The sequence below is a fragment of the Pelecanus crispus genome, chromosome 4 (genome assembly GCF_030463565.1).
Source record: "Pelecanus crispus isolate bPelCri1 chromosome 4, bPelCri1.pri, whole genome shotgun sequence".
In the NCBI taxonomy this organism is placed as follows: Eukaryota; Metazoa; Chordata; class Aves; order Pelecaniformes; family Pelecanidae; genus Pelecanus; species Pelecanus crispus.
Genome location: NC_134646.1, coordinates 20,916,547 through 20,937,694, shown reverse-complemented (window position 1 = coordinate 20,937,694; position 21,148 = coordinate 20,916,547). Strand labels below are relative to the sequence as shown.

General features: G+C 43.3%; 1 protein-coding gene across 2 annotated transcripts in view; it reads right to left on the bottom strand.

Moving 5' to 3' along the window:
• SEC31A (SEC31 homolog A, COPII component) overlaps positions 1-21,148 on the bottom strand; it is a 49,012-nt gene that overhangs the window by 24,328 nt on the left and 3,536 nt on the right. For both annotated transcript variants that reach the window (XM_075709783.1, XM_075709782.1), the window contains exons 4-17: positions 19,979-20,177; positions 18,543-18,638; positions 16,620-16,760; positions 15,152-15,294; positions 14,077-14,176; positions 12,657-12,818; positions 12,305-12,457; positions 10,614-10,850; positions 9,935-10,009; positions 6,879-6,929; positions 5,997-6,074; positions 3,175-3,250; positions 2,315-2,493; positions 284-410 (exon numbers count right to left, since the gene is read on the bottom strand). In XM_075709783.1, the coding sequence (XP_075565898.1) occupies positions 284-410; positions 2,315-2,493; positions 3,175-3,250; positions 5,997-6,074; positions 6,879-6,929; positions 9,935-10,009; positions 10,614-10,850; positions 12,305-12,457; positions 12,657-12,818; positions 14,077-14,176; positions 15,152-15,294; positions 16,620-16,760; positions 18,543-18,638; positions 19,979-20,177 (1,817 nt within the window). The remainder of the gene's footprint in view (positions 1-283; positions 411-2,314; positions 2,494-3,174; positions 3,251-5,996; positions 6,075-6,878; positions 6,930-9,934; positions 10,010-10,613; positions 10,851-12,304; positions 12,458-12,656; positions 12,819-14,076; positions 14,177-15,151; positions 15,295-16,619; positions 16,761-18,542; positions 18,639-19,978; positions 20,178-21,148) is intronic.

The window sequence follows — 21,148 nt, the reverse complement described above, 5'->3', positions numbered from 1 at the left end:
GAAACAGTAAGAGACCAGCAGCTGTGCACTACACAGGTGATACCAGGATGCATCTGCTCACAAGGGTCTGGGTTCTGTGCCCAGAAAATCAGGGAACATACTGGGAACACAGCACCCCAGAGGTTCCTCTCCTCCTCCTCTGCAACAGGACTGAAGAACTGTATTATCCATCAAAGAAACTAGCAAGGCATTACAGTAATTTACTGGAAGGAAAACAACCATGGCAAAGTGTAGCTTTGCTGTAAGTGGAATAAATGACATCCAGCCTGTAAAGTGTCCTTACCGCAAAGGGCTGCAAACTCATCTGGCCCGGCGTAAGTGAGCACAGCAGCCAAAGCCTCTCTCCAATTCTGCAGATCACAAGACTGCACAATCTCTTTCCAGTTCTTTGTTACCACTGCAGTGATGAGCTAGACCAGGAGGAGAGATACCACAGTTAAGACCTTGGTAGAACTTCCTTTTTTTTAGGATACAGTATAATTTGTATCTATTCAAGTGTATTCATCCCCACTGTATCCAGGGTTACAGCAGATACTCCACTGCAATTCAACAGCTGCACAAGAGTACATCTTACTTCAAAAGGAGTTCAGTGAAAATCACAAAACAAGCTCAGAAAATACAGACAGGCCAATTATTCTTGTTGCAAAACATGCCAGAAAAGAATGCACAAATCTCTGCAAGCTGGGATTGCTGCAGATAGTTTTCAGCGCTGTTTTTGCAGACAAAGATAACATACCAAGTATTTAGCTATAAGTCTTCTACACAGTGCCCAGCAAGGGGTATGAATTTTGTTTGTCAAACTGTTTCATTCAGCTTTAAGCTCTTGGCCTCAAGCTGACCAGCAAGGGGCAGTTGAAAAGGCTGCTTGAAGGAAGAAACAAGTTGGCAGCAATATCAACCTGAGCTGGCTGCAGTATCCCTACCCTGCACCCATGCCTGTCCAAAAACCCTCAGAATGAAATTCCAGTTCCTTCTGTCTCAAACTCTGTCTCCGGTTATTTTGCTTCAGACAAAAAAGACAGACTTGGCAGCTGTGCTGCTATTTAGTGAACAAAGCTCTTGTCATGCCAAGACTTCAAGCTCAGAAACAGCTGAACAAGCAGTAAGTGTGCAGTCTGCAACCAGAAAAGAAGAAATCACACCTGAACAACAAATGCAAGGTCCCAACTACAAGGTCACTCATTAGCACAGGCACAGGTCAGCTCTTCATAAAAATACCTTTTCCCAAAGGATGAACTACAGTGAAGAAGTTTCCCACACACTACAAAATTCTCCTTCCCCTGATTAGGAAGAGACGGGAAAGGAGCTGGGGGCAGGGAAAGAAATCCTGCAGTCTTAATACTTGAGATTTTCCTCTTTTCACTTGTCCACTACTAGAAATGCAAATTGTTCCTATCTTAAACTGGATCACAGGTAACAAGCAGCAAAATCCCACTTACAGACCCTAGCCTGTGGTGCTGTGTACCCTAACTCCCCAAGTGACTGTGCTTTGCAGCCTTCAGCCCTGCTCCAGGAAAACAATTGAGAACATGCCCTTTTTACAGGCTGCCTCCTGCTACTGTATAAAAAGCCCTTCTTTGACAATGGACTGCTGAAGGTGACGTGAGCAACTTTCTCCCCTCCTCTAAGAGCAGCCATCCTTGCCAAACCAATTGTCCTGTGCTCTTTTAAGGCAACTTCTCCTGTTTCATCCTCCTGTTGGTACTTTCTCACATCAGTAGTAAAGAAGAAAGATTTGAACGAACAGCATCAGCAATCCCTAGCATTGCAAAAAGCTGAAAAGAATAATAACCAGCTGGCCATAATACACTGTCTCGTAGACAAAGGGTGATTATCTACCCTTACTTAGGGCATGCTTAGTTCTCTTCTGTGCATGCAGTGAAACAAATCACTGGCAAAATCTGTTAAGACTGATCACAGGCTGTTAAGACTGATGAACACAACACTGCTGGCACTGAGCATGGGTCACATGCAACTCTTTAAAAATGTGACAAGATAACAGACTGAAGTATGTGCTACTTAAGATATTTATCTTTATCAGTGAGGATCTACTAGTGTATATGCAACTCAGAGACACAGTAAAGAACACTCTTCTTGTGTATTGATATCCAGGTAGTGCGCCTCTTCTCTCCTTATTGATGCATTAAAAAAAGAGTAACAGAAATCTTTCTGCTCTGAGATCTTGTGGATGACTTGAGTACTTACTAGCTTCTCACAGAAATAAACCTATGAAAAGGCAAGAAAACTTTTAATGTGAAAAACGGAGTTGCCAAAGGCCTACATGCATGTTGTTTCTCAACTGAAAAAAACATACCCTGGTAATTTTGCTCTGCATCTTAGCAAAGTACTTTTCCTGTGTCCTAGAAAGCAGCTCTTGTCCACCTGCGATGGCCAAGATAATGGCATCAGCCATGCGGTTATCGTGCAAGCAGAGATCTACTGCGCTCTCAAAGTTACCAGTCAGCAAAGCCTGGGTAATCAAACCATCCACATCTGCAATGAGAGGAGTGCATTTTTAAATGATGACACAAATATCACTTAATATGCAACACCAGGTGATTCTGTCCCACTGTACAACACTATGCAAAGTTCTCTGCAAACCAGCCTGCTCCAGGCAGGTACTTACAGGGATGCTCAAGTTCATCCCAGTCTCAAACACACTATGGTCACAGCCACATCAGGTGGGGCACTATCAAGTATCACTTACCTTGCTGCAGAGCGACATGCTAGTGAATGCTAGCAAAATGCCAGAGGTCTAAATGACCCCTGAAACAACTACTCTGCATACAGTGCCAAAACCAAAGCCAAAACTAGACAGGGGTCAATGGTCTTCTGTGTTATTCAAGATCCCCTGGGAGTTTCTGTACAAACAGCAACATTAGCGCTTCATGCCTGATCAGGTGTGTGTTCTTTTATACCAGAAATCACTCAGAGTAGCTGCATTTCAGCAATGGGGTATATGAATGCTGTGTATTTCCTTTCCTTCGCTATAGAAGCTGTATTTTCAAGTGCCTTGAGACTGCTGTGAAATGAATGGAGTTAGAGGCAAGTCATGATAATCCTTCACAATCTGTGCAGAAATTGCTTTCTCACTGGAATACCAGTATCAACATCAGTATTTATAAATATCAGCACATACAATGAAATCAATATCAAGGTTTGGTTTTTTTTTACCTCCACTAACAGAGATGTTAAATGTCTTCTTTGCAGATACCAAATCTTCAGTTTCTTGTTTATGGTCCTTCACCCTCTAAGAGAAAGGAAAAGCATAATTTTTGAGATTATGTAAACACTTGGAATATACACACACATTTAAAAAGTATGACTCTTGCATTACAAGTTAAAGATAGACCTTCAGACTACCAGTCACCTAAGAGATCGTTAACTTAGAAGGGAAGACTATCCCTGTCATTTGTTAGAACACTGTTGCAGCACAGGATAATCAACTTAGCCTGCTGCCTGCACAAAGTCATCTCCTAAGCACACTGAGAAAGGCCTGGGCTTATCAAAGGACCTCCAGCGCACGTAAACACGCCATTATAAAATCACTGTTTCGAGAGATCAGAGTGGACCATTTTTTAAATTGGATGCCAAGGGGGGAAAGCGCTGGAAGCCCCAGATTTCTAACCACCATGGAAGGCTTATGCAAGCACAAGTGTGCATACCTAGAGATCACAAATACCAGCAACCAGACACCTGGATCCTGGGTACTGACTTGCATACGTGCATTCGTGCCCAATATACATGCAACCCCCTAAAGCAAAACAACAGCCACAACCACAAAATCAGAAACCTTCTCCCTTCCTTCCTCTTTCAACTTCAACCCCTACCAAGAACAGTCTACCATAATGCTATCTAGGTTTCACTTTGCTCCACTTAGACTTTCAGCTCATTCTTGAAACACTCTGCACTAGGCATACACCCTAGTTTAATCAAGCAAAACACATGAACACATGCTTAATTTTCAACACAGAAGTCCAGCATGGTCCACACAGACTTAAGCACTTTGTACTCGGTACAGGAGTGCTCAGCAGACAGAAGCTACTTTTTTATAAAACTCCCCCAGGAATTAAGATAGAGAGCATTTCCTGCAAGTACTTGAGGTTTCAAACAAAAGCTTTAATAATAAAGAAGTAATACCAAGAGGGAAGCCTCTCTCCACCATAAATTTTCACAGCACAGCCTAAGAAGAGTGCAGAAATTGTCCCACAAACTGCCTCCTCTGTCATAAGCCAGCGTGCTAGTACATGCAGTGGGAGTTAAGTCTACTGAGAACACCCTGCTTATATGCTGGTCAGTGAAATTGTACTTCAGAGGATGAAGAACGAGTACACAGTCAACCAAGAACAGGCATTTGGGATGGGGAGGTAACTCTGAAACAAGCTTTATGTTAGGCTCATGAAAGGAGGCAGCGTCTGGAAAATTATTTTGCTGTCACATAATGCACGATATGTGTTTGGTATCAGTTGAGAGCACATTGTGAATATCACAGGAATAATGTGCCCATCCAGTTACTTTATGTATGTGACAGCACTCCCCAATGCATCATCAGTGGCTTCAGGCCAACCTCACAAATATTTACCTCTCATTCTGGTAGACTACGGTCACGTTTGGCTGTGATTTCTCTCCTAGAAGATACTAGATGTCTCATAACAAACGTATCTTCATGATTGCATACAGCAAAATCCTTACACAGTCAGACACATGTGTCTGCCTTTGCAGTGTCTAATGAATTAATAAGCAATCAAGCACCTAATCTAAGGAGGGTGCTCTGTTTTGGTGTCCTTAACAGGCTGTTACATGGAGTCAACAAGTGCACCACTCCAACACGCATGAGCCATAAACCACCATCCTCATCTTCACAGACAACTGCAGACAGGCACCAAGCACAGGTTTGAGCACAGCGAACATAGGTAGTTTGGGGCTAACAGCTCAAATTCTAACCCAAAAGAGAGGCTGAGGGAATGGGGGAGAATGAAGCTGGCCTGTTCACACAGCAATACTAGTATTTTCAGTGCTATAACTTCACATGGCAGAGGCTGGGTCTTTAGTTCTAATTATAGACCTGTCCCCATATTTAAAACACAGGGCTGAAAACAAAGCTGCTCAAATGCATAGAAGTGAACAAAAGCATTCAAGCATTGGAACAGGCTGCCCAGAGAGGTGGTGGAGTCACCATCCCTGGAAGTGTTCAAAAAACGGGTAGATGTGGCACTTCGGGATATGGTTTAGTCTAGTCTGCCCTTGATTGGTTTAGGTGGGCTTGGTAGTGTAGGTTAATGGTTGGACTGGATGATCTTAAAGGTCTTTTCCAACCTAGACGATTCTATGATTCTAAAAGCTCTAGGATCCCAAAGGCAGATGTGGTGGAGCACAAACTGCCTGTGATAAACCTGGATGAACTGTTGCAACAGACATTCATGAGGCAGCTGGCTACCAAAGCCCTGATACTCGCTGTTCAGGTGCAACAGGGATGGATGGCACTGTGATATCGGTGGGAGCAATGCAGAGAATAAACGTTCCCCCTCTCTTCCAGTACCACAGCTGCATCTCTGCAAAATGTTATACCTTTATATACAGGGCAGTAATAAGCTGACAGCTTGGTAATAATCAACCAAAGGAAGAAAGAAGTGAGGAAGGCGGGGGGCGGTGGGGAGGAATGCATTAGAATTGTGGCAGCAGATCATTTAGTACATGTTAGGGAAATATCAGAGTGAAAACTATGGCTGAATAAAGTCCTTGAGTCTGGTGCCAACTGGACTGTTACAAAATGAGCTCATTCTTTATTGCCGCCAAAATCTATTTAAATGATGTCTGAGGCTGATGAAAAAATCTCAAGCAACCTAACAAGAGCCGACATTTTACTCATTCTAAGTAATTTTTGTATTTCCATATATCCTCAGCACTAGGAAAACCCAACAAAATAAAATGCTCTTAATAGTAACAAAGTAAATACACAGGAGGTCAACAGGGTTAGTCTAGAGGGCAACAGATACCTCTCCCAAGAACTGCTCCTCTGTAGCCTGGCCTTTGTCCCCCTCATTTGGCCCAGATTCATCAGATTCTGCAGGAGCCTTCAGCAGAAAGAAGATGCCATTAAAAAAAAAAAAAGCCAGCAAAAGAGGAAGTAGTACTTTGCACTGCACAGTATAGCCACCTTCCCACCAACAGTAGCCAGAAACAGACTGAGAATCACAAAAATGCACTTGAAATATATGGTTGCGTATGACAAACATGGTAGAGGCCCTCCATTTCCTTGATCTTTGTCATTACACAGTACCTTGTGCTGTTTTCATCTTAGCTGCCTGAAAACATGCAGCAAATCTTTTCTTCCCCATTAGGCGACTACATATGACATCCAAAATGTCTACAGCACAAAAGCAATGCAGCCCCCCTGTTCTAGACTCAGGCCATTGCAATTACAACAGGCAACACCTGAACTGTATTTATCACTCTTGCAGGGAAGCATTACAGGACCACACTCTCAGTCCTGCCTTTTTTAAAGCCTGGCAAGGTGCTGCTCTTGAGACCAGCTGCCAGGTAGCAATGCTCTGCCCTACGTCACAGGCAGCACAAAGTGTCACATTGGGCAGCAAAAAGGAAAGGTGGAGGAACATCACTGAGACCCTGAACTAAAACCTGTGACTGACAGCCCTTTGTTAGGGAAGAGGCGGGGGTGGGGGACATTTGAGTGGAAAAACGTGTTTGTTTTTTTAAATAAGTACCTTCATCCTACTGAATGTAGGAACTGGTCATATGATGGGTTATTTGTGACTTGCTTTGTGACAGCTACCAAGCAGAAAGAAAAATTATTCTTACTTTGCCCATTACCATGGCATTATAAAACTGAACACAGCTGTACACACGTGTTTGCTCACCTCTCCCAAGTCACCATCTGCAAGACCCTCTTTATTCAGAGCAGATGCAATCTAGAAAACAACAAGATTTAATTAAGTACCCTTTTATTTTAGAGAGGCAGACATCACACTGATCTCTTGGATTGCAAAACTGGCACATGTAGCTAATATGTTGCCTGCAGAACAGTTAACGTGAAACTAAAGCCATTTCCTTTCCCAGCCTGATGATGGATTCCCTTCCCAGCAGGCTAAGCCCCCTGCACTCCAAGCTCTGATGGGAACAACAGCTGCTCTACGCCTTTTAATTGGTAACTCAAGGGTCACAAACCTCACTAGAGCTACTGGAAACCACAGTAATAAAAATAGTATCAGAGCATGCAGGACAAAACCCTCTGTCTGCTCTGGTTAGGGAAAATGAAGCAGCTGCAATCCTTGTGTAGCAGGAAGATTGTCAGAAAGCTGTGGTTTCAAGCACAGCAGGCATAGGGATGTGGGCTAGGATTGTCCAAGGTACGGAAGAGTTAAAATACCCAGCTTCTACTGCTTTGCAAGGCAAATCGTGACTCCAGATTCAATTAGGGCTGTCAAAAACACCAGTTTAGTGTATAGAGTTTAGAATACATGCAAAAAATATATTAGTTCAGCATCTGGGAGCCTGGGTTTCCTAATGCTGCTAATGTTATCTACTGCTTTTAGTACTGCAGGCTTTATTTTACCCTTGTAGGCTAGTTTTCACAAAAAACTGAGCTCAAATTGCTGGAGATAGTTTTCTCTCTCTTTCTTAATCATTAGTTTACAATAGAAAGGAGAAATTCAGGACTTGACCTGCATATGAGAATCACAGGTTTTAAGAAGATAAAAATAAAACACTGTGTTCTTAACAGCTTATTCCAAGAAGCTGAAATCTGTGACCCTTTTTACTTTCCTTACCCTACCAGTAACATGAAAAACAAGTTGTGATTTTAGCAAGCTTATCATCTGGGTATCAGAAATTTTCAGATGAGCGGTCCTGTATTATTTCTTGACACTAAAAAACATTAATTCAACTTCAACTTGGAATGCTTTGTTGACAAACAGCTACATGAAAACACGACCTTTCAGCTCCCCTCATCTGTTCGTCAAATACAGAAATAATGGGGTAGGCCCAGCATTTCAGGCTATTCAATTCAGCTATGCCCATTTTCCCAGCTTCTCCCCATGCACAGGGCATATCAAACCCAGACCAACAGTGGCAGTGGGCTCCAGTCTGCATGAGGCCACTCCACAGGAACACTATTAAATTTCAACTGGATTTTCTAATTGACATCTGCTTTTCAAAAACAGGATTTCCCTTGCTGTGCTTGCCTTTGACTCATGCAACAAAAATTTAGAAGCTGAGGACAGACTATTAGCAAAAACATTATTTTTTCTGTAATAAGTTTGCCCTGGAGGCCATTTAATTCGTAACCACAATGAAATCTTTATGGAGCCACTCTTTGAAAAATGAGTCAAACATTCAAATCCACTGAATCAGAACTGAAGAAATACTAGACAGTTCCTGGGTATAGCACCGAAAGCAACAAAGAGCCAAAATGCACAGCAGGCATCCCCTGTAACACTGAGATAAGGATCTTCTTCCAACTTGGAAGAACGCTCTACAGTTAGGATGTGCAAGTTGCTTCCTGGTAATCCAAATTTTGCCTTTCCAAATGTAACCAGGTTTGATCTTTGGGGGGGAGGGGGGGGGGGTTGTGGTGGTTTTTGGGTTTTTTTTTTTGTAAAAATGAATGGTGTTCCACACAAAAAAAAGGACTATTCTAAGTTTGCCAAGGTAGTTAATGAAAGCCTGAAGACTGCTTACATGGTCTTCAACCAGAGAGCCTAAAACCAGATCAGATTCCATGATGCTACAGTAGAAGGATGACATAATAAAGTTACATGAATAGCTTGAACCGACAAGTATCAAAGCTTCTTGATGGGTGAGAATTTCAGATCAACATTGGACAGTCAGATGCAGACACACCTCTGAAGTGTGTTGCCTGCTTTGAAATTTTCGTTGAACATCCTTATTGCAAGAAAATTATATAGCTAATAAAAAACCCAAAGCAAACTGTTTGCTGTAAGAATTCTGAAGTTACTCATGAGTTGTTTATCTAGACAAAATTTAAAAAGCAGAGGAAGATTTCTAGTGTCCTTTGGAACAAAGGAATTCCTTAAATAACGCAACTATTCATGTCATCCATATTTAAACAGAGGCTCCAGCACCATGGGTAACAGTTGTATTATGGCTATTAGGAGAGCTGCAGTACTGACAAATACTATCTGCTGGGAAACAGACCGAAAATAATGTTATATAAAAATGTTTACTGTATTGAATAGCCTGTGGACACTGGTAATTGCTCTTCCACTCTGTCCTGGTTTCAGCTGGGATAAGTTAATTTTCTTCCTAGTAGCTGGTATAGCACTGTGTTTTGGATTTAGTAGGAGAATAATGTTCATAGCAACAACTAAAACATCAGTCTGTTAAGTAGTGCTGACACCAGTCAGGACTTTTTCAGCTTCCCATGCTCTGCCAGCAAAAGAAGCTGGGAGGGGACACAGCCAAGACAGCCAATCCAAACTGGCCAAAGGGCTATTCCATACCATATGACATCATGCTCAGTATATAAACTGGGGTGAGTTGGTCAGGGGGCAGCGATCGCTGCTCAGAGACTGGCTGAATGTCGTTTGGTGGGTGGCGAGCTGTTGCATCACTTGGTTTTCCTGGGTTTTGCTTCTTTCTCTCTCTTGTTCTTTTGCTTTTCATTACAATTTATTATTATCATTTTATTTCGATTATTAAACTGTTCTTATCTCAACCCACAAGTTTTCTTACTTCTCCTCTTCTGATTCTCTCCCCCATCCCACTGTGGGGGTGAGGGCGGTGAGTGCGCAGCTGTGTGGTGCTTGGTTGCCAACTGGGGCTAAACCACAGCACCATCCCACAGGTAAATGAGTACTTCAACCATACATGGCATCATCAACATTTCAGGCTGTACTCTGTGGATACACCCATCAGTAAAGCATTTAACACAAGCACAGCTTCCAGGCACTTTTACCTTCTTCTTCAGATCATCCTTCCTATATCCCAAGAGCTCAAGGTATTTAGCACGTGAATCTTCTTCAAAGTTCACCTTTAAAAAACAAAAGTTAAAGAATATATTTCAATTCAAAATTTTGCATTTTCTCCGTCACTGGCTTTTTACTTGACTGGCACAAATTACCCAGTGAGAGCTATGACTGTGGAGAGTAAGTGTAATAAAGAGAACTGAAAAGGCCTTCAGTGACTTGGGCACCCAAGCAGGTAAGGCAAGGCTTCAATGTGGTTATTGTAGGTGAACAATCTGCTTATCTGCTTCACTTGGAAACTTCTAAATGTTCATAGTGAGCAGTGAAAAGCATATCTAAAACTGTCACAAAGCTTTATGCCTTCTCACCAGCTCCCTGTACAAAGATGTACTGATGGAGGATGTCAAAAACCAAAGGATACCTTCCCCCAAGCCTTGGCTTCTGTGATGATTTCTCACAACCCCCCCAAACACCCCTGGCCCTGAGAACCCTCTCGTTTCTGGTGGGCCACCTCCAACAGCCAGGCTTATGGGCACTATTCCCACAGCCTACACTTTGGTTCCCAGCCAGCATCTCTTCTGCTAAAACACCATATTGTGCAGAAGGAACCATTTCTGTACCAGCTTTCCAAGTCAGCGGGGAACTCCTGAACTGCTGTTATCCTGTTACCTTTAAGAAGGCCCACACGTTTTTCTCAAAGTCAGCCTGGGCCATGTCAATTTTCTTCTGGCAGTAGTTGGCAAAGCCTTCAGACTGCACAGCCTCCTGCAGCTGGTTCGAGCGGGCCAGGAACTCCTTCTCTGTAACAACCTGGCTCACGTAGACATGGTGACACTGCTGCTGCTGCTCGATGCCTGGCTGCTGCTGAGACTTGGCATTCTCAAACGTAACCAGCTTGCCTCCAAACTGGAATTGAGGCACACATGCAGTATGTAAAAAATACAAGTACACACTGGAGTATATATGAAAAAGTATGAGCATACACATATGTATGCACATGATTTTATATACTGTATATAAGCTCAATGAACAAACATTCCTGACATCAACTCATTGACTTTTTTCCACCACCCCATATTTCTATGCATGTAAGGAGCTTGCTGGGTAAGTGGGTACACATTTAGTTAAGATTTATGAGCACAGCTACTCCTGTGCCCATTTCTTCTCAGGGAAAAGACTGACTAGAAACTGAGAACTGGAGCTGTGAGTCTGTACAGTGCCCAGCATAAATGGAGTATCTCATCATATTGCAATGTAATTACCAAAGAAACCTATGCATCATTAAATAAATGCTCAAGCATGATGTCTGCCCTGCTCTTGGTAGGCTGTTTACCAGTTAAAAGCCTATGAGAAATGGGCAGTAAGTTGTGTCATGATTTGGAGAGAAGTAAAATCAACAGAAGAAAAAAATATTATAAGCTACTTCTAATATTATTTCATTCTATAGCTCAAAGTTAATTTATATAGGCCAGTCAAATAAATTACAAAGTCAGCATTAGAAAAAGCAAAAAGCCTAGCCAAGAAAAATACTGACAGCGGGCTCCTGGAAAAACAGGACGAATGAGGGAATAAACACTATTATAAAATGACACATCAGTCAGCGGCTAGGTAACATCACTTCTCTTTGACGGGAGAAAATTGCATTTAATTTGCACATCAGATCATGAATAAGCAGACATACAATGCTGAAAATTGAGCAGTATTTCAGCAAAGAAATCCCTTTCAAGTGGACAGGCTAAAATCTTCAGGAGATCCCTAAGAAATGGCTTGTGGGTCTAGAAAATAAGCCAAAGGTGGAGCCAAAGAGCAGACAACTCTGCTCTCATGAAAAGCAGGGCTTTGCCACCCTCTCACCTGGCTCCTCTGCAAATCAACCAGCCATGGAAGACCCTAGTTGTGTGCTGCTACAGCAACTCCTGCTACCTTGATCAGTGCTGACCTGAGTATTCTCCACCACACTGACTCACATAATAGCTTCAAACTGCACTCAGATCTCAGATACCCATTTTGGTCCCATTCCCCCCTCCCAACGTACATTTGTTTACTCCAGAGCAAGCACTGCACATAAATAAAAGCAAAGCCCTACTCCCAAAACAGAAAGCTACAAGTGCCTGTTGGCAACACACCACCTCCTTGTTTCTTTTTCCCCAAGCATTTTTGTCACACTGTTGCTGGCTTGCTGTCCCAAGCACCCAGTCTGGAAGCTGCTGCGAGCACCTCCCGTCACAACGACAAACAGGGGAAGTTCTCCTAAGGCGGAGTACAATGTTGAACTCCCCTCTTCCTAAAGTGTTTTGCAAGTGCCACGGCTATCTCCCTTCCTACCTGGCCAACCATGCCCAGCTTTGTCTCTTGCTTACCGAAAATGATGCTCCCACAGGTCGCCGGATCCATTTGGGTGGTTTCTTTAGGGGCAAAATGACACTCTGTGGGGCAGTCTGCTGAAGAAGCTGCAGGGGTGGGAGGGGCTGTCCTGTACCAAATGGATCAAGGTTCCCAAAAGATGATGAAAGCTTCAATAACAAAAGGGGGAAAAAACAGAAGTGACATATCTCCAATAAACTAAACATAAACATTTATTTGCACTGGATTGGTACTCCTGCAACGCAGGGCTGCAGACAGCAGCAAGAAGACTTCACATGAGCCCATTTCCAAACCGCACCCTCTGCCCCCTCTTTCTGTCCATATTCTTAGCTGAACATTTCTCAATACCTGGTCAACTTGCTTCTGCCTCAAGCCATCCATGCTGCCTCCCATGATGGAGTAAATGCTGATCCGCCCGTCGAATGAAGCCGCAGACAAGACAGCGTGGTTCCTGGGACACCACTGGATATCAAAGCACCACTGTGTGTTTGTGGGCAACTCATACAGCACCTGGGCAGCAAAAACAAGTCCAACAAATCAGGGCTTTTATGAAGTACCACGTCGAACAGCAACAATTCTCCTGTCTGCTTGTCTTGCTCTCCAGCAGCCTCCATGTCACCATACACTCTAACAGTGGGCAAACCCTGACAATCGCTGAACAGGAGATTATCACACACCACTGCTTAATTTCCTTCTCCTCCCATTAAGTCTTCTGTTTAATCCACACAGGAGAAACTATGCAGGGCGGGTATGTCTGTGCTGTCCCACTGCAAGCTGGGAGCTGCTGCCAATATTCATGCTAGGTCATTCAGAGCTAATCTGAGTATCTCTACACACTACATGGAGACATGTCCAGGCTCCAAAGTAAGTCTGTTTTCGCAGGAAAATTGGAAAAGTTAAAACCTGCACTCTGGGCAGACAGCCTCTCCTGCCCTGGAACAGACAAGCCCACCACTGCAGCAGACATTTAACTATAAACTAGGAGAAACTCAAAGAGCAAAATGCTAACTGCCTCACTGTCTCCCAGGAAACTGTTTCTTATTTTTAATAAAAACATGTATGCTTCATCCACATGTAAAGCCTTTCTAACAGCTCAGAATCCAGCTCAGATAACTCATTTACTACCCCACAGCTTTTGCACTTTTGGGCCAATGTCTGAATTTTAGAAACACTTCTCGCTCCATCCTCCAGGATTATTGCCTACTGCAGGCAAGGAGCCCTCCAACGTGCCTGAAGCCCTTCTTGTGGTCTAGGGGCAAACACTCTAGTTGTCTGAAAAAAGGATCTGCATCCCCTTTGAAAGGTATCCCCAGGCCCAAAAGGGCAGGCTGGGAACACATTCAAGTGGCTCTCACTGATCTGCCACTATTGTAGTAACCTACAAAATCCCTCTGGTCTTGATAAAAGTTCTTACACTTTCAGAAGGAAAAAGGCAATTGCAACAGTAATCCAGACAAAACCAAAAGAGTAGGAAGAAAACACTCAGTTTAAGTGGGGCAATTTCTATCCTTTATAATGAGCAGGGATCTTACTACTTAGCAGGAGAGAAGCAGTAAGGAAAAATGTGCAGTATCAGCAATACTAGGAAGGAATCCTGCACCACCAGAACAAGCTCAGAAGGCACATATACCAGACAAGTACACAGGATAGGGAGAAACATCCCACAGAAGCATCATTCCTAGGAATGCAAGCACACCAACACTTGCTTTGCATATGCCACTGTGCCACCTCTGAACAGAGTTTTTTTTAAGTGGTGTGTGTACAATACCTCGCCTGTGTTAGGGTTGGAGCAGAGAATTTTAGCATCCTTCCCACAGCTAAGCAGCAGCTCCGAATCTGCCATACTCCACGCAATGGCCAATATACCCCTGCATGAAAAGTCACAACAAAAAAAAAAGTTTAATGTAAATGAAAAATGGTGATAAAACATGTAAGTTCGGTTTCTACATTAGCTGAGCATGTCACCTCAAAATGCCCTCCACGCTCCATCCTCTTACAAGAGGAGAAATTTTTCAATGTTATCAGCACTTTATTTATTGAAATAGATGATTTCTATTTTCTGCATGAAGAGGTATAAAGGTGCAGTCATTGTACCTGAAAATTAAATGCAACAGTCATGCAGTAGGATCTGGACACCAGTGTAACAAAATGGTTTGTTTGCCTGCAGTATCGTTAACACAGTGCGCAAACCTGTAGGTAAGGTTGGTGACTATGAAGATTGTCAGCTTCTTTTTATTAGCAGGAGATTCAAGTCAGCAGAACCACTGGCAGCAGTTTTGGTAGAAGACACAACACAGACTTATTGCTGTTTTCTTTCCTTAAATCAAGCACTGTTTTGGGGCAATAAGGAAAGTTTCACTAACAATTGAGGAGGGACAAGAATTTATCAAAATCTTTCCTCACACCCAAATTTAAGGCATTTAGGGGACTGAGGGGCAGAGAGACTGTGCATGTCCACATGTGAGGATGTGCCCAGGTGCATCTTCAGTCCAGTATTCAGGCAAAATTAACTACTACTAACTCTTTGCACCTCAGCTCCCTCTCCTCAAAAAGCATAGAAACAAACTAGCAACTTCAGTGTTTCAGCAGGATGGTGGGTGTTTTTTTTTTTTTGGAGGGGGGCCTGTCCCCTTCAAACCAGAAGGCCCCAAGAAGGCAAGCCTTTCAGGACACAGGGTTGGCTAGTCAGTGAGCCAGCATATAACACTGCCTGCTGATGGAATCACCACCTCCAATTAAGTGAGCCTTCACAGGGAACTGAGCAAGAACTGAGATGTACCAACTGGTATGCAATCACCAACAGTGCAAACACCATGGAGCAGCAGACTACATAAGACTCATACCTTGTATGGCTTTCTAGAACACGAAGTGGTGAGGAGGCAAATCTTAGGTCCCACATCTGAATCACAGGCAACCTGTCATCCTCTGACGCCAAGACCATCTGGGTAGCAACATCAGGGTGCCATGCCAGGCCTGAGCAGTGCATCTGAGGGACAACATTGTGCCACAGCATAAAATAACTAAGCAGCACTAAAGGAAAAAGACAACTAGCCTAAGTAGTTCTACATGCATGGTAAAACACTGTTGCAAAGGAACTTGCAGCTGTGTTTCTGAGCATTATTTCTGACTGCATTTAGATTGGGATACTCTCCTTGTTTCTGTGAGTGAGGAGACTTGCAGTTAGTTTCCCAAGGTCCTCTCAAAGAGATGACCTTGTGCCATCTTGTTCACAATCCTGTTTCAATGTAAGAAAACTGTAAAGCCCTCTGTACAAACCTTTTTCTCTAATATTTTTATTGATATTTTATTAAAAGGCATTGTTAGGCAGACATTATTGTCATGTGAACATTGTACCACTAGGCTGCAGTCACATGAAGAAGACAGCCTACCGTGCTGCTGTTATGTTAGGCAACAAATACGTAAAACATTGAGAATTACACAGTTTATCAGAATAATAAGAGTGCAGTGACCAAGCAGCTACTTCAGGAAATTGTAAATTTCGTTTTGAACTCTTGCTACATCTTCAAAGTTTGTTGTAGCAATATTCCATTTAAAATATACAGAATTATACAAATACATCACTCTTCGCAAGTTCAGTAGGCTCTTTTTAAGATTTACACTGCCTGAGGAGCAGGCATGGTGGTTGTAACTATATGAGGCAGCGTCCCCTGTAACCTGCTCAACAGCAACACTCCTCTGTGGTGCTCTCCACCACAGACCCTGCCCTCTCCAAGCTTGGCTGCAGCCTGTTCCCATTTCCACATCCAGACCAGCAGAAGAACAGGCCTCAGCTCCATCAGTTATCAGTGTTCTGACAGGGCTCAGCTCTTGTGCTCATCCCACCTGTGATGCCAAGGAGGAAGCCCTCTCTGCCTGAGCACTAAGTCATGACATCACCTGCCCTGCAAAACTAAATGTGCTCACCCACAGTACATCACAGCTGCAACCTCATCTCTCCAGCACACAAAACATGTCATTTCTGACTAGTTGAATGAATAAAAAGCTTTCTGTGGTAGCCCCAAACAGATCAGTAATGGCTTTCTCCAAACTAACATCACTCTGACAGGAAATCTGACTGCCTTGCCTTGCTTCAACCTGCATCTGCCTATTTTTGTTTAAAACGCTGACAACCCCTCTGCATATACATAGCCTTTTAAGAGAAAGCATTAGATATTTAGCATGTTGTATAAAGATACTGGTGCCTGATCCAGTTTTATGTCATGTAAGAAGGGGTGCTATGAACTGTCCCCACATGCAGGCAACCCACACCTCTCCACAAGCACCCATGCAGCCACGCGAGAGCTAACTCACCCGGTTATTGTGGTCACTGACTTTGATGATGGGTTCGTTCTTCCTGAGATCCCACACAGTAGCTCGGCCGCTAGGGCTGGCGGACGCCAGGATGTGCTGGACTTGCCTGTTCCATGCAATGCAGCTGATGTCCTCGAGAGGCTGTTGCACACAGAATAGCCTGTCACAACCTTTCCAAATCAAAGACTCAAAACCTGTTATTTTCAGGACTTGCTAAACGACAAATCTGCAAGGAGACTCATCTGGGGTACTGCATGTGTTCTGGTTTCCTATGTACACATGCTGTAGGGCAGAACACCTGAAAACCCTGACTTATAAGCTGCTAGTATTTCGCTGTAATATCTGCATTTTCTGCTTTACAATATGATACATCAGTTGCTTAAAGAAGACTAAGCACAACTGTCTTCAAGAACAGAAAATTACTCCATGAAAGTACATCTGGGTATATGAACTGCCCTTTTGCCTTGGATTATTAGGTTTTGACTTACTAAAAAAACGTTTGCTTGGAGGAATTCTGTGGGGCTTTTTTATTCCCCCCCAAGTGCTTATTTTTAGTCCAAGAATTAAAAGCAATGTTAACCCAGTCCTTGTTGCACTATTATTTCCAGCTGTCATTACTATTAGACAAAGTCCTATTTGGGGATCTTTGATTAAGGTGAGAATCCTCCAAAATGCCCACACGACAAACCCATTTCCTAGTAACCACAAACTTCTTGTGCAATTTTGTAACAGCTACAGAAACGTACATGCACTGAAACAACTTCCTCCCATTCTTCTATGTCCTTCACAAGGCACAAAGTACAAAAGGCTATTGTTTTTCCCCATAGATCTTCTTTAATAGACACAGGCTAAACACTGGCCCTTAAGTAGAGCAATTAAACACTCCCTGAAACCAATGAAGGTAACTGCCAAACCTACTGCCTCATCTTCTGACTTCTCAGTAGCTGCTTTTTATCTTCCTCCTATTTTCCTCAATCTGTACCTTCACGATCTTCAGATTCATGCATGCAGTGAAACATACAGAGGAAGACTAGAAGACATGTAATGGTTATGGATATTTAAAAGGTGGTGTAACCTGAGAGACTCAGCTTGTTATTACTTGTTGCTTGATAAAATGCAACATTTCTCAAAGACTAAGGGGATACTCCAGCTTTCCCTGGCCAAATACAATTTTTAAAAGAATAAAATCCCACCACATGAAGACATGAATCAACTGCTTGTGCAGCCAGCCAAAATCACAGGTCTGTTGTGGATAAACACGACTGCACATCCAGGATTGCTGCATGAGAAGTAGAGCAAACCATTCATTGCATGGACCTGCACATGCTTGCACTTACAGGCACAGCCAGGAAACTGCACTCCAGGGGCTAGAAAAGCAGCAGCATCCAGTCACCCTTGTATGCAGCTGGGCAAAAAAAATCATGGCTAGACACAAAGTGCGGCAAAATAGTGCTGTCATGACTGACTTCCTTCCAAAAGCGTTCACTGAAAGCTACCTACACTGCCGCTCAGAGAGTATTGTCCTTAAGGACAATATGTGGCTCCTGCCACATGCTTCGAGTCACAGGCATGTCACAAGGAGAAAAATATCTCAAACCCCACAGTCTAATAAGCATGTTACAAAAATTATGTACCAATAGAAGACCTATTTTTGTTGGCCTTTGGGAAAGCCACTGGAACAACATGCAGGAACGTATTTTTCTTTATTTTGATACAGAGAGATCTGTTGTACCATCCCTTAAGGACTATATCTAACATTGCCAGAAACGTAGCTCATGCCCAAATTAGACTTCAAAAGGCTTTCCCCCCCACCCTACTTGAGACAGCTTTAAAACTGTAGGTTTCAATGAGCTCTCAACTTAAGTGACATGCATATTTTTCATTAGTCTGCTCTGCAGTATTTAACAAATACAAATCTGGTACCTGTGTCTTCACTCCTGGTGTCATAGGCGTAGCAAAATTGTTCAAGTCCCAGATATAGATTTCAGACTCATTAGCACCAGAGGCCACCAGATTAGTCTGTAAGACACATTAATAGACATTAAGAGTATTTTCAGCATCAGCTTTCAGAGTCTTAGCTGCTGGGAGGCATCAGATCCACAGGACTGTGCCAATTTCTCCTATCAGCTCAGGATATAGCCTTTGGCTCACACAGAGCAGCTTAGGGAAAAAAGCAAGTTTTTTTGAGATTGCAGGAAAGACTGAGTTAATTAAAAAAACTCATACGCTGCACTAGACTGGCATGCCAAGACCAACATTCCCGTTTTGTGGAGTGTTCCTCCACTGCACAGCAAACACCCATGAGGAGGCTGCAGGGGCACAGCTACAGACAGGCAAGTGGAAAGCAGTGACGCTTCTGGGAGGGGGCAGACAAGGAAGCAGTGCTACAGCTATCGTTGCTGCAGAGCTTTGCTCTGGGCAGACTATGACATGCAGGGCCGGCTGGAAAGGAGCATGGCATTTGGGCCTCCAGCAGCAGACAGGACCCTGCCCACAGTGAGTGCAATCATCCAGAAGCAATCCCATGTCTGGGATGCAAAAGTCCAGGCAGGGCAACACGAGCATAGGGCACCGAGTGCCCTTTGATCACATCCCATGGCTGGTGACAAGCAAGTCCTGACTTCATAACGGGCAGAAAGGGAAAGGAAGCAATTCAGAGAGGACACAATGAACACAGGGCAGCCTTGCTGAAAGCAAGTGTGCCGGGACAGAAGTGCTATTTAGGAAACAAATTCAACTGAATTCTTGCACAGCTGGTGGGGACAAGGGAAAACCAACCCACTATATCTAGAAGGAAATAAATGCTCATTAGTGATGGAGGAAAGCTTGTTGGTTTTGAGAGCTCTTCAGCTAAAGAGGGCACGTCACCGTGTTTCCTGTTCTGCTCCTCTTTCCAAGAAACAATATTTAGAGATCTTGAAGATGGATCCTACCCAACCCCCAAAGGAGATACCTAAAATCTGATGTCACCAGAAACATGAGTGAGAGCACGTAAATACTCCCCATGTGATGAGAACAATATCAGCACAGCACATGGGAGCTAGAAAAGACGACTGGCTAAAAACACCACAGAAGACCACCTCTACTTCACATGTAAGCTGAGCTAAAAAGACCCACTAAAAATTGACAACATAAACTGACAAGGGGAAGGAATGAAACAGACACCTTAAACTCTTTCATTCCCCATCCTGAAATGCCAGTAACAGGAAGGGTTTTTGCTACTAAATACACACATACTCAAACACCAAATGCAGTTCATGCTTTTCAGGGGAGGGAAAAAAGACAGAGATTTAAGGTTACAAGTTAAGACAGACCACTCATCTATGATGGTATGTGATGAAGAACAGCAGAAGACCAACCTGGAACATGTTGACATCGAGCGCTCTTACTGGTCCTGTGTGCTTGTCTTTCTGGGCAATTATTACTTCAGCATCTCCAGCTATGATTTTAGCTGGGTCGTACAGAATGACATTTCCATTTTCACCCCCAGCAATCAGGACTCCGGAGACTCTCTCATCAGACGTCATGCTGTGCGGCCCCCAGATCAGTTTGTGGTACCTGTAAGACACATAGGTTCCCACAGTCTAGAAGCATCCACCACCAGCTCCACATACCCTGACGCACCCCATTTTGCTCACACCAGCTAAAGCCTCCAGACTGCTGCTAGCAGACAGAGCAGACACATGAGAGAAAAGCATTGCCTACACTTCTCCTGAAGGATGGGTCTCTGTACTTACAATCCCTTCCATCAGAAATACAATGTGTCCCAATTCTGCTCGTTATCAAGATGCAGGGTCATGACATGCACAACCAATAACCTGGTAACTGATAATCTCTCTCATCTCCTGGCTGCAAAATCAGGTAAGTGCTCCCACTGCACTGATTTTGAGCTCACCTTTGCAAAACAATAGGAGTAATCAAAGTAGGACTGTAAGCCCATCCAACTGCAGCATGGAGGTAAACCTTTGCTATTTGTGAGCAACTATACAAGAGAAGAAAAAGGTGGAACTAGAAAAATTCCGAGTCCTTTCCTGTATCTGTGCTTCTGGATGTGCCAGTGTTTCGTCTGCTGTACTGGAGGCCCAGTAAGTAGTTTATTCACATCAGACACATGTCTCTTGGACCACAATCTATTTTCCAGGCTAAATCAAAAGGAATTAAACATACTTCCTGAAATGAAGTATTTTCACACCACTGTGTCCATCTGCAAATACCCAAATTTCCTCCAACTCAATGAACTTGCTGCATAAGCAAAACAGCATTCCTGTGTATTCAGCCATGCAAACAATGAATTTCTTGTACATAAAATGACACAGTGTCACATATCAGCTCTTAGGCAAGCAGAAAGCAAACCCACATTGACTGGAAGGTGGGAAGGAGTTACTTGAGCATTCACCATGTTATTATTAATCTCTTTGTTATCTCTGGACAACCTTCAAGTAATTTCTTTGAATCATAGCAACTTCAGCATGAAAAAATACATACTGCAGAAAGCTAAACAAAGAGGGTAAGAAATTTTCTTACCCATA